Below are 12,548 nucleotides of genomic sequence, written 5' to 3' on the forward strand. Positions count from 1 at the left end.
CAAGTGCGTCACAAAATGAGGTGTGGCGCCGATGAAAGGGATACCACACAAAAGAGTTAGATGAGTGAAATAGTTTAGCTCAAGGATAAATCGGGGAATTTTATAATATACCACACGTCATTGTCACTTACATGTGGTGGTCACATGGTAAATAATAGAGAATCAAAGTAAAGTGTGGTATATTATAAAATATCCCGGATAAATCGCCCCGCTCATCGAACGAGAGTGGGCCAACAACCTTATCCCCTTTCTCTAAAACTCCACACGTCCCACTCAGACTGCCACTCGCCTTCTCCTCGTCGGCGAAATGCTCGCCATCCCCGCCGTCTCCGCCTCTCCCCGCTTTCCCCTCCCGTTCCTCCCCGTCCTGAACCCCCGCCCTCCTCTCATCCCCCCTCTCCGCCGCCGCTGCCTCTACAGACACCGCGTGCGCCGCCAATGCCACGGCGGCGGTGGCCCACCGCTCCACCTCCTCCACCCCGTCGCCAGTCGGCGCACGGGCATCGTGATCGACGTCGACGAGGTCCAAGACATTGGCGACCGAGACCTCCCAGTAGGTCTATCCTTCACCCGGAGGCTCCCGCCGGTGCTCACCCTCGTGGACGGCATTGCAGCGCTGCGGCGGGCCACCCAGGAGTTGAAGGCCAGCCCGCCTGCCGCCGACAGCGGTGTGATCCGATTCGAGGTGAGGCGGGGCAAGCTTATGCGCGGTCGCTGCGTGCTCTCATTTTTGAATTTAGCTGATTCCGTCAAGAGCGGCGCTGCATTTCGTTTGATTGCGAGGGTGCAACAGTGGGGCCATTCTCCCTAGCTACATTCACCGCCATGATACAGTATACCTAGCGGAAGACGACTAATCCAACACACAATGGTGCAGGTACTTGTTCCACCCAGCACGAAGGCACTCAAATGGTTGTGCTCTCAGTTTAGGGGGTCATCACTGTTCCCTCAGTTCTATCTATCAAGAAAGCTAAGCTCCGATCCATCAATTCAACTGGACATATCTGGTGTTGGTTCTGCACTATGCTTGCATGGTTCCTCACATGCAAAAAATGGGTGTGATTTGATATCAAGGTGCCTCCCTCTTTGTGTCCGCGTGCATACATGCTGGCTTGCCCAAAGTATTTGACACATTTTTAAACCGTATTAATTAGACCCTTTTTGTCCTTGCAGATATATTTCATTTGATTCAGAGTTCATAGGAGCTTATGGATCAGTAGGCATGAAGTGTGACAAGGAGTTGTTATCAATAGAGGAAAATGCTGATTCATTTTACTTTTTTATTCCTCAGGTAACAATCTCACTGTTCCGTGGCATGCAATTTACCTAGCAGAATTTTTATTAGCTTGGTGCGAGATAAACAATTCATGTAGAAGCCATTTCAAATTCAGCAGGAATACCCTGGACTCACAAGTTATGTGATTAAAAGGTAGATGTTCATGCACACTCACACACCCGAGTGCCCCTCCCCCTAAACACAAGCCTTAAACTGACCGTGATTAGGATAAATCCGCGGTCTCAGAAAGTTCGTACAAAGTTTTCCTTTTAGCCTCTTAAGTTTTGATGTCCCTGAAAGTAAGTTGTTAGTGCAAGATGATTCCTTGCTCCAGTAGTACTATTCTCACATGCAAGACTACTGCGATTCATTGATCACCTATAAAGCATGTTTTATGCAAATTACTGAAATTTCTACGTAAGTGTTTTTGTCGAAGGAACATGTGTTTTATGACAAAATTTTGCCGCATAGGCTACCAAGCATTCAGCTCAGGGAGCCTGACTCAGTGGCTTGGTAGCTGGTCGCCTGATGTAAGTTTGGACGCCATTTACGTATAGCACATGTGAAGTGTTAAAAGTGGAAACCAATCCAGATGAGGAACTTGTAAAAGCTATTGAAGTTTTCTTGCATATTTACTTTCTGCAAACAATCCATATAGAAGGCTCTGGCAATTTACAGAACTGTTTTTTGGTTACTATTTGCAGGCATCGCGTAGATATTCGTGATGCTCAGCAACATTGAATTTACAGGTTGAGTTGACTGAATTTGATGGCTATTCCGTGCTATCATCAACTATGGTTTGGGATCATTCTGTATCTCATACATTTGAGGATTCGGTTTGTTTGTCTGAATCTTGTTTCAATCAGGTATGTGGAACTACTTGCATTAGTGACATCTTTTGAGTTGCTTAATGTTTCCTTAAAATCATATAACATTTGCACACATCTTCTTTGCCACTTAATTATTGTCTTTTTGTGCACCTTTAACAAGGTATGTGGTAGCTACGATTCTACAGCCAGCACCTGTTATGAAGGCATGATGAAGAGTTACATTGGAGAATCGTATGTGTTAGAGACTGGGAATGCTCAGTTGGTAAATATTTCTGCATATCTTAACTATTTTCGTGAAGACATTCATCTTAAGTACATTCTTTTCCCCTATTTATTTCCCATGTCAAACCCTTGTGTCATGATGCTACTTGTCACAGTCCTGCGAAATCTTCTTACTACCACCATTCATATTTTTTTACTATTCTGGTGTGCTCATTTCTTCATCCTAATTAGTTGGTGGGGTTCTTAGACTGAAAGCTGACCTGCTAAGTCACTTTTAGATTCTGGCTAGCTCTCTCCCCTGACTTGCTCCTCTACAGCATATCTGCACTATCCCCTTCCTTTTTCTACATCCCCTTGCCCCCCTTCTCTCTCTCTATGAAAGTATTCTGCTCTATATAAATTTTTACTGTCGGGACCTCCCCGACACTTTTCTGTTTTGAAGGGGTTTTGAAACTGAATAGAATTTAGCTGTCCCATGGTAGGATAAGAAGGGCATTTTTTTTCTCGAAATGGGGGCATGGTTTTGTTACTTGTTACAGTTATGACAAATACCTACATTAGTGGTTGAAGTTTGCAGTAACTGATCCTTCTTTATCTGAAGCCATCTCTTTCATCCATTTATTGGAGCTTATGATCAGTAGTACCTTCAATAGAAATTTTGTTAAAAATCTGAAACTTCTGCATTTTTAAGCAACAGATAAAACTGGCTGGCCGCCAATATTTAGCTGTGATCAGTGCAAGAGATTAGTCACTCGTGTCCTATGCAAAGTGTTGGCTATTCATATCGAACTAGTCTGAAATGTGGAATGCCATGCTAGTGTGTGCAAAGACCACTAGTGCAGTGTTTATTGTATTCCAACAATACTTTGATATTCCTATTATCATCTAGCATCCGAGTGCTAAATTTGAATTTTATTTGATCCACCTTTCCAGGTATACTTGGATGCCGAAGTTCTTGCCAAAGTGAATGCCACAACTAGCATGCAAAAGGTATCCTCTTAACCTGGGTAAGTATCTTGAAGCTAACTATTTATTGCTTTGGTTTCAAAGTTGCTTTGGGCTTGTAAAATATTATTATGCTTTTTTCATTGTGGCTTGTGGACATTGGCCATAACATGCCAGAAAGCACATATCACGATTTTGCAACATTAATTCAGGAGTAGGTTTTGGTCCTTAGACCATGGATATGGATATGATTTGAAAATAAGCTTCAGCTAACAGACACGTCAAATTTAGAGTATATGGTCATTCAGTGGGACCAATTTATTGCTTGGCATACTGTCATTATCTAGACGATTATTGAGACATATTTTCCTTACATCAAAAAGGTTAAGTTTACAAGTTTACTACACGTAAAGAAACAGCTAACAATGGACCTTACTCAGATTAAAGGGCAAACATATTTTCTGAATTAATTTACCTTGTTTTTGAATTTCTCGGTAATTTATACTTTTTGTTAAGAGTTTCTTTGAATTATATCCTTGACCATATATGGCATTTGTTCTTTGTAGGAGAAATTTCTGATGTCCAAGCAGTCATTTATTCGCGTTTCGGCACAGTTCTTATTTTCTGCAAACATGGTACAGTTCTACCTCAGTCTCTTTTTGAACTACCAGTGAGTTATTATTTGGAAACATAGCCTTCGGACACTAGATTTTTTGCAGCACTTTCCAGTCTAGAAAAAGAACATCAAACATAATAACAAATATACAATGATATAGAATAATTAGATACTTAAATATTTGACATTTAGCTTGCAGAAGTTCGTATGGCTTAAGCTCTTTTTGATTAACACTAAACCTTCTCTGTTGTTCCTGTAGGACCTATGCTCACAGAGCAACAAAACGGAATCGTTTATTAAGAGCTGCTCTAACATTAATTCAGCATGGGCATCCCTTATAGTTGAAGAATGCGTCAGGCTTGGTTTCACGGTAATCTTAAGCAAATAAATAGTTTTATCATGTATACCATGCCTCTGATCTGCTTTGCTTTAGTACTTCTGTATAGCTCCAGGGTCAAGGTCATCCCCACTTGCACTTTCTGCTACAGGCCATCCTTTGACAACTTGCATATCGTGTTATGATGAACGTTCACTTGGATTTCATGCCGTGGGATATGGGAGAGGTTGTAGAAAGCCTGCAATAGTAATTACGTCATCAGGAACTGCTGTATCAAATCTTTTCCCTTCGGTGAGTGGTGTATTTCTTTTTCTTAATTTCTTTTCTTATTGCATTGTTGCCAGCTTTCACAAGTCCTGTTGCTAAAATTGCTTATCTATGTGCTTATGAAGGCATAAAATATGATCAGTATATGCTAATACTAGTAGACATGCAGTGCCGCATATTTCAGAGAAAAAAAAGTTTGTAATATTACTAATATTCAGTCAAGTTTCGCATGTAGGTGGTGGAGGCAAGTCAAGATTTCATACCAGTTGTGTTACTAACAGCTGATCGTCCTCCTGAGCTGCATGATGCTGGAGCCAACCAAGCGATTAATCAGGTGCTTAGACCTGAAATAAATTTCTAAATATTACAAATTATTGGCACCAGCTGTTTCTTTGCTGAAAATGCTTGGCTGTTGCACTGTTGATTTGGAATTTGGGTACCTCTTGATAGCCATGAATTACTTAAACTTTTCAAGGACAGAACGATATGCCATGCTATTTCCTTCACAATATTATAACTAAATGCATTTTACTTTAAAGACTACCAGGACTTAAATTCTAGCCAGAGGGTCCATTTTATCTTAGGCAGTAAAACCCTATATATCCTACAGATACAGTGCGTAGTTGAACTCCTGGAGTTATTAGGACTGCCGTTGGAGTTTACACACTTCATTAATCTTTCTCTCTTTATTTGCTTTCTGCCGATCCTGTTTGCACACAACTTCATGTTACAGTTCTATTCATTAATTATTCTTGTGAACAACCCATCTCAACTTCCCCCCCCCTCCATTTTGCAGGTCAATCATTTTGGTAACTATGTGAGATATTTTTTTAATCTCCCTCCACCTGGTGATCAGATGTATGCAAGAGTGATTCTTACAACAGTTGATTCAGCAGCCTATAATGCAATGCAAGCACCACAAGGTCCAGTGCATATAAACTGTGCTTTTAGAGAACCACTAGATCACAGCAATCAAGGTTGGAGTTTTGATTGTTTGAGAGGGCTGGACAGGTGGTTTAGAAATAATGAACCATATACTAGATACCTGGGAATGAAAATGGTCTCTGCATTTGGTAATTATTCGTGTTCAACAATAGAGGTTCTAGATATCATAAAAAAGGCAAACAAAGGGCTTCTATTAATTGGAGCTGTTCATAAAGAAGATGATATGTGGGCTGTGGCTTTACTAGCTAGACACCTTTCCTGGCCAGTTGCCGCTGACATTCTGTCTGGACTGCGAATGAGGAAAGTTCTAAATTCATTTCCAGAACTTGATAAGAATATTTTGTTTATAGACTACATAGATCAAATTCTTCTGTCGGACTCTGTAAAAAGCTGGATAAATCCAGATGTTATTGTCCAGGTTTAGCTCCTCATTCATTCTATGCTTTTGCACCACTCTTTGCATTTGCATATTTGTTATGTTCCAACTTTCTGAAGCTTTGTATTGTTAAATTGGCAGATTGGAAGCCGGATTACTAGCAAACGCGTGGAAATGTTTCTCGAGTCTTGCTTCCCATCTTCTTACATCTTGATTGATACGCATCCGTGCCGCCATGATCCTTCACATGTTGTCACTCACAGAATCCAGACTAGTGTATCTGAATTTGCTGCTAGTTTGTGCCAATGTAATTTAGAAAGGAAGACAAGCAGATGGCAGGATATTTTGATGGTTCTGAATTCAGTGGTATGAGCCAGAACATGGTGACTATCATGAAAATATACAATAAAGTAACTATGCTGGTATAATGGATAGATAAACAAAATTTCTCCATATGTATAATCAATCCTCTACAAACTCCGTTGTTTATTGATGTCCTAGGTTATAAGAAATTAAGAATGGGTAAAATAGTTTGCCCCTTGTTGAAGCTCAAAAATAGTACAAAAAATATGTTTTTATGTGAATTTTGTAGCCAACACAAAATAATCTAACCATATCACTCCAGAGACGCAAATGAAAAAATGCATGCTGCAGTTAATTTATTTGTGCCAATGGAAACAGAACAACTAGCAAAAATGTAATCATGTTGGCATACATTGAATGGAGATTTTCCTGGAGCTCCATTTCCCAGAAAAAATAACTGATAAATTTCTGATTGCCTTCAGTTTTCTTTTGTTTTGACAACTGCTCCTTATTCCAGGTTTCACAGGAGATAATATGTCATGTACATTCGGAGTCCTCACTTACAGAACCATATGTTGCTCATGTAATCGGAGAGGCACTTTACGGTGATGCTGTCATGTTTGTTGGGAATAGCATGGTCATTCGAGACTTGAACATGTTTGGGAAGGGCTGGCTTGAACACACCACCCACGGAGGTAACATGATAATGCACAGTATTCCTGACTTTGTTGGTGCAACTGTTGCTGGGAACAGAGGAGCAAGTGGTATCGATGGTTTGCTTAGCACGGCAATTGGATTTGCTGTTGGATCAAACAAGCGTGTAAGTCATTTGTAATGCTATTTAAGGCTTTTGGCAGAAAGCCAGAAACTTTACTATGACTGCACTATTGTCAGGTATGCTGTGTTGTTGGTGACATATCTTTTCTTCATGATACAAATGGACTATCACTTCTCAACCAAAGGTTTGTAGTTTGAACCCTTGTGTGCACCAGTCTTTTTCTAACCCGGTACCCATGTAGTTTGGACCCTTCTTCTTTACTAGCCCCTGTCCAACCCCTTATTTATAGCTCAGCCAATTTCCTTTCCTCAATTTCTGTTTCACGCTGTTTAGTCAAAATCGTAGATAAGTATTAACTTCGGTACTCTATTTAGCCAAACTAATCTTATATTATTATGTACTTAAATCATATTCTGGTGTTATAAATGATATACTTGTTTCTGATAATGCTTTTGACATTACTGAAGGGACCATAGGAAACCCATGACAGTAATTGTAATCAACAACCATGGTGGTGCAATCTTCAGCCTTCTACCAGTTGCAAAAACAACGTCACCCCAAATTTTGCAGAAATACTTCTACACCTCACATGATATATCGATTTCCAAACTCTGTGCTGCACACAGGTAAAAGCAAGTAATTCAGTTGCAGTTTAGTTGTGCTTACATGCACAATGTAATGAACTTTTCTAGCACTTTTCTCATTTGTAACTGGATTTTGCTTTTAGAACTAGACTGTATCAGTAGTTGCTCCTGAAGCTACGTAAGATATACAACAGCTGATTATGGAACTTAATAAATGTTGTGTGTTAGGACTTCTGCCTGTTATATAATTGGTTACAGTATCATCTGTGTATACATGAAGTATTTTTGGGTGTGAACCATGAAGTTTGTGTCCAACCATTCTCACTGATTGTGTTGCAGGGTAAAGCATTTTTTAGTTCAAACAAAAACAGAACTTCATGATACCTTGCTGAAGACCCGTGCAGAACATCTTGATTGTGTGGTGGAAGTAGAGAACCACATTGATGAAAATGCCAACTTTCATAGGTTTACATCCAAACTTGTTTTCATAATAACTTTAGTGTATGTTGTGAGTTTAAATGTTTGCCCCTGTTCTGCAGAACTATAAGTATGTTCGTAGGCAATACTGCAACCTACTATCTGAATTATCTTCTCGGAGGTCAGACTAGGAGTGATTTAGATGGCATGCATAATCGCAAAATTCGTGCAGTGGAATACATGTTGTACAGGTATATACGTAAACAATTAATATGCACCCCACTCCTATTCCAGGCATCACCTCAAACCTTCTTTTGCACAGAATCCAGCTTTCTGCACCTCGTACTTCAGGGGCTTCAGATAGTAGCTTTTCTCATGAAGGCTTTATTCTGAAGTTATGTATGGATGCCAACATTGTAGGATTCGGAGAGGTTTGTCTTTATTACTGTTGCCATTTTGTATGGCTTCTTTAGTTTATTTTGAATATGAGGCTTAAGTTATGACTCTTGACCTATGTTCTTTTTCTCAAATGTTTATTGGCTACTTAGGTAGTACTTGGAAATACTCATGAGATAATCTGCAATATATTTTCTCCATTACAAGCTTTCTACCTCGACCAAAAGGTGTTTCAGCTTTTTATAATTGAGAGTATTTTATTTTCTAAGTTTTTATCCATTTTATATAACAGGTTGCACCAATTGAAATTCACGAGGAGGATATGGTAGATGTTGAAGAGCAACTTAGGTTTCTCTTCCACAGAGTGAAAGATTGTGAGCTAAATGTTGTTCCTTTGTTGAGAGGGTCTTTGTCCAATTGGATATGGACAAGCATTGGTATTCCTGTAAGATAACTTGATAAACTTAGTTGTTATGAGTTACGACTGGCATCTCAAGAGATTGAACTTTTCCTCCCTTTCTTTTTGCATGTCAGCCTTCTTCGGTATTTCCAAGTGTTAAGTGTGGCCTGGAGATGGCCATTCTTAATTTGCTTGCATCTCAGCAAAAAATTAGTTTATCTGAAATCCTCACTGGTTCCAACCCATTACTAGGAGATCAGAGTTTGGTGGAATATAATCAGAACAGATCTACACGCATACAGATATGTGCACTTTTAGACTCCTATGGTACCCCGATGGAGGTAGCACTAGCTGTGGCCAAACTTGTCGAGGAAGGCTTTACCACCGTGAAACTGAAGGTAATTTTTCTGCTTGTTCATTGATGTCAATATCTGAAATACGAAGTATTTGCTAATCAGGCAATATGAAGAAAATCCCTTTCTAAATCTCTTGTGCAGGTTGGGCGTCGTGAAACTCCTGCTGAAGATGCAGCTGTCATTGAAAAAATAAGAGAAGTTGTAGGGTACAAGATCAACATCCGTGCTGATGCAAATCGGAAATGGACATATGAGCAAGCAATTGAATTTGGATCCAGGGTAAAAAGATTTTGTTTGCAATACATTGAGGTAATCTACCTTTTATTCATCTGCAATTTTGTTGTAACTCTGTAATAGTCTAATAGACAAACATAAAACTTGCCTTCCTTCTTCTGCACCCTGCTACTATAATGCTACTTGTTCTTGACAGATTTATCATTTCATCCCCAAAGAGACATTCGTCTTGTTTTTTCTTGGGAATTTTCATGCTTCTTACTTTCCAGGAACCAGTGATCTCAGTAGATGATCTCATCAAGTACTGTGAAAACAGTGGCTTGCCTGTTGCTTTAGACGAGAGTATTGACAACCTTAAGGGGGATCCAATCGATAAGCTTCAGCAATTCGTACATCCAGGAATAGTTGCGGTTGTGAGTACAAAATTTATGAGTTATTTTCCAAGCTTTTGCTTCCATTAACAATTTTGACTTTGTTTTCATCTTAATGCCCAGGTTATAAAACCCAGTGTTGTTGGTGGCTTTGAGAGGGCAGCTCATATAGCAAAATGGGCTCACATGCATGATAAGATGGCTGTCATCAGTAGTGCGTACGAGAGTTCTGTAGGTTTGGCGACCTATATACAGTTTGCATATTATGTTGACAGACAACATGACCTAGTTGCCAGAATAAAGAGAAATGATTCATGTGGAAGTGTGGCTCATGGGCTTGGAACATATCAATGGTTAAGAGAAGATGTATCAGGACAGAAGTTAAAAATCCATGCCCCCTCGCTAGGTGATGGAATGGGAGCTTCAGTAGAAGATGCCCATGGCTATCTCCAGCATTTAAGTATAAACAATGAGAAGATAGAAAGAACATACAGTGAAGAAAAAATAAAGTCATATTCTGTCCAAGTCGATGGGGATGATTTTTCTTATCTAGTTAATCTTCAAGAGGCTGGTGATTGTACAAATGTAAGAATTTATCAAATTTTTTTAAATGTAGTTTAGTTGCCTACCTTGTTGTACAAGATATACTGTTGTAGGTTTTCCCCTAGGAGATAAGATAGCGCAGTCACAGTAACCAAATGCATTTAACCATTGTAGGATAAAGTTGTTCTTTTTCTTCATGGATTTCTTGGCACAAGTGAGGACTGGACTCCCATGATGAAAGCTCTCGCTCCCAGTGCACGGGTCATTGCTGTTGACCTTCCTGGCCATGGGAAATCCCAAATTCCCCAGCATGATGCTGAAAATTTCAGTCAAATGTCTGTTACAGTTCAATCGATTGCAGATTTGTTGCTGAAGTTGATATACTGTATAACTGATGGAGAGGTGGTTGTTGTTGGCTACTCAATGGGTGCAAGGATTGCACTCCACATGGCACTAAGTCAAAATCAGAAGGTAAATTTTTCAAGATTACAGCTCTTCTGTTTCTTTCTTTATTATTTTGACTATCCTAATTCCTGAGGTTCTCATGTCGAGACAGATTAGTGGAGCTATTTTGATATCGGGGAGTCCTGGTTTGAGACATGAAGTAAGTAGAAGACGTCGTAGTGCTATTGATAAATCAAGAGCTCAATTCCTGTTGTCTTCCGGACTAGAATGTTTTATCGAGACATGGTACTCTGGAAAAATGTGGGCCAGGTAGAGAAACGGATGGTGAAAATAACTTGTTTGATTTCTTGACCATACAATATGAAGTATTTGACATGTTTTTTTTTCCTTGTTGGAATCATTTCTGTTGATTCGACCAAACTTCCAGTCTAAGAGGACATCCACAATTTGATTCCCTCGTGAGGACACGCAGAAAGCACAGTAACATTACAGATCTATCTAAGGTTCTTGCTGACTCGAGCGTAGGAAGACAAAAGTAAGATTACCTTCTTCTCTCTTCTGTAATATTTTCATTGAGCAGCATGTCCGGTTTATCAGTAGCAGTGATGTCAAGAGGTTGATTCATGCTGCACTGGTAATATAGGTGAAAAACAGTTTGATAGGTGCATATCATTACCGTGTACATGGATAAGAAATCATTACCGTGTACATGGATAAGAAACTCTATCTCATGTAAGTTTCAATGCACAGGTCCCTGTGGGAAGACCTGAAAGACTTGAAGAAGCCTCTCCTCATCGTTACAGGTGAGAAGGACGTTAAATTCAGAGAGATATCTGAGCAAATGTGCAGCGAGATAAGAAAGCACGGGGAACGTGAAGCCGATTGCCGTGACAGGCAGGAGCTTTGTGAAATGATGGTTGTCCCAGAAAGTGGCCATGCTGTGCACGTCGAGAACCCTCTTCCTTTAGTTAGAGCCATCAGGAAGTTCTTGCTGAAGCTGCACAAGACATGACGCCTTAGTGTCGGCATACTACAAAATGACAGATCTATCCTGGAGTTGACGGATCTATCCTTTAGTTTTGCCATATTGAGTCGACGGAAGAAAATGTTTCCTCTGTATCTCGTGATGGTACTAGTTCAGTAGGGGACACCTTGCTACATTTCACGCCGGACATCTATCGGTGCACGGGCCATGAGCCCACATGAATTACTGGAGTAATTAACCTGTCACTCAAGTGGGTTAACTAGATGGAGCAGGTAACATTCTGTGATTCCTGGATCTCGACTCTCGAGTTAATACTTTCTCCACTTGCATCGGTGTACTACCTCCATACCGGATTAATGGGCAATTACGCATTTCGAGAAAGAAGTTTAAGCATAAATTTGGTCAACAAAATATGCGATATATGCTACAAAAATTATACCGTTGGATTCGTATTTAAAAAATGTTTCCAATAATATAATTTTTGTGATATATATCTTATATTTTGTTGACTAAATTAGTAGTCAAACTTGTTTCTTGAAGTGCGTATTTGCCCATTAATCCGGTATGGAGGGAGTACTACTAGAATTGGCTACACTTGCATCTAGTTGTCTTATTTTATGCAAGTGAAGCTTGTTTGGATCTTGTGTGTACTCAAAATTGCCTTCCACCTCTCTTCATCTTGTTGCCATCACCACTTCACCAGCTGAGCGAGATTTCTCACGAGCGTCAAGTAAGCTGTAGAGGTACGTGGATAGAGGGTCACCATGAGCTGCAGGAGGACTCTTCTTGCAGTCGCTCTGCTCATCTCCCTGCTCGCCCCCGTCGCTCATGGTCGATACGGTGAATTTAAATTTCTTCTTCTTCTTCTTCGCATTGTTTATCTCAAGTTTGCACGTAGCATTTAACATAGCGTACCTCACAAGCACAATAGAATTGCTGTAAGCAAAGCATTCTTCTCATGA

At 40.0% G+C, this 12,548-nt stretch overlaps 1 protein-coding gene across 1 annotated transcript; it reads left to right on the plus strand.

The window, feature by feature from the left end:
- Window positions 1-239: 239 nt before the first annotated feature.
- Window positions 240-11,898, plus strand: LOC127326478 (protein PHYLLO, chloroplastic). Its single transcript, XM_051353331.2, has 27 exons — window positions 240-685; window positions 878-1,074; window positions 1,174-1,291; window positions 2,026-2,142; window positions 2,267-2,368; window positions 3,262-3,318; window positions 3,840-3,908; window positions 4,149-4,259; window positions 4,323-4,517; window positions 4,729-4,827; window positions 5,290-5,856; window positions 5,956-6,180; window positions 6,635-6,937; window positions 7,012-7,079; window positions 7,363-7,521; window positions 7,819-7,944; window positions 8,019-8,147; window positions 8,219-8,327; window positions 8,585-8,737; window positions 8,827-9,090; window positions 9,190-9,357; window positions 9,552-9,695; window positions 9,777-10,238; window positions 10,371-10,667; window positions 10,753-10,910; window positions 11,029-11,136; window positions 11,352-11,898. Exons 1-27 carry the CDS (start codon window positions 308-310, stop codon window positions 11,611-11,613), a joined length of 5,145 nt encoding a protein of 1,714 aa, XP_051209291.1. The 5' UTR covers window positions 240-307; the 3' UTR covers window positions 11,614-11,898.
- Window positions 11,899-12,548: the final 650 nt, after the last annotated feature.

This window comes from Lolium perenne, chromosome 6, assembly GCF_019359855.2.
Source record: "Lolium perenne isolate Kyuss_39 chromosome 6, Kyuss_2.0, whole genome shotgun sequence".
Lineage (NCBI taxonomy): Eukaryota > Viridiplantae > Streptophyta > Magnoliopsida > Poales > Poaceae > Lolium > Lolium perenne.

What these genes read in the sequence shown, in the direction of transcription:
- LOC127326478 (XM_051353331.2), top strand. Translation starts at nt 308, where the DNA reads ATGCTCGCCATCCCCGCCGTCTCCGCCTCTCCCCGCTTTCCCCTCCCG. An exon ending in GTGGAATACATGTTGTACAG is followed by an intron (nt 8,148 to 8,218) that starts GTATATACGTAA and finishes TCTTTTGCACAG; the next exon opens with AATCCAGCTTTCTGCACCTC. An exon ending in TTTGTTTGCAATACATTGAG is followed by an intron (nt 9,358 to 9,551) that starts GTAATCTACCTT and finishes CTTACTTTCCAG; the next exon opens with GAACCAGTGATCTCAGTAGA.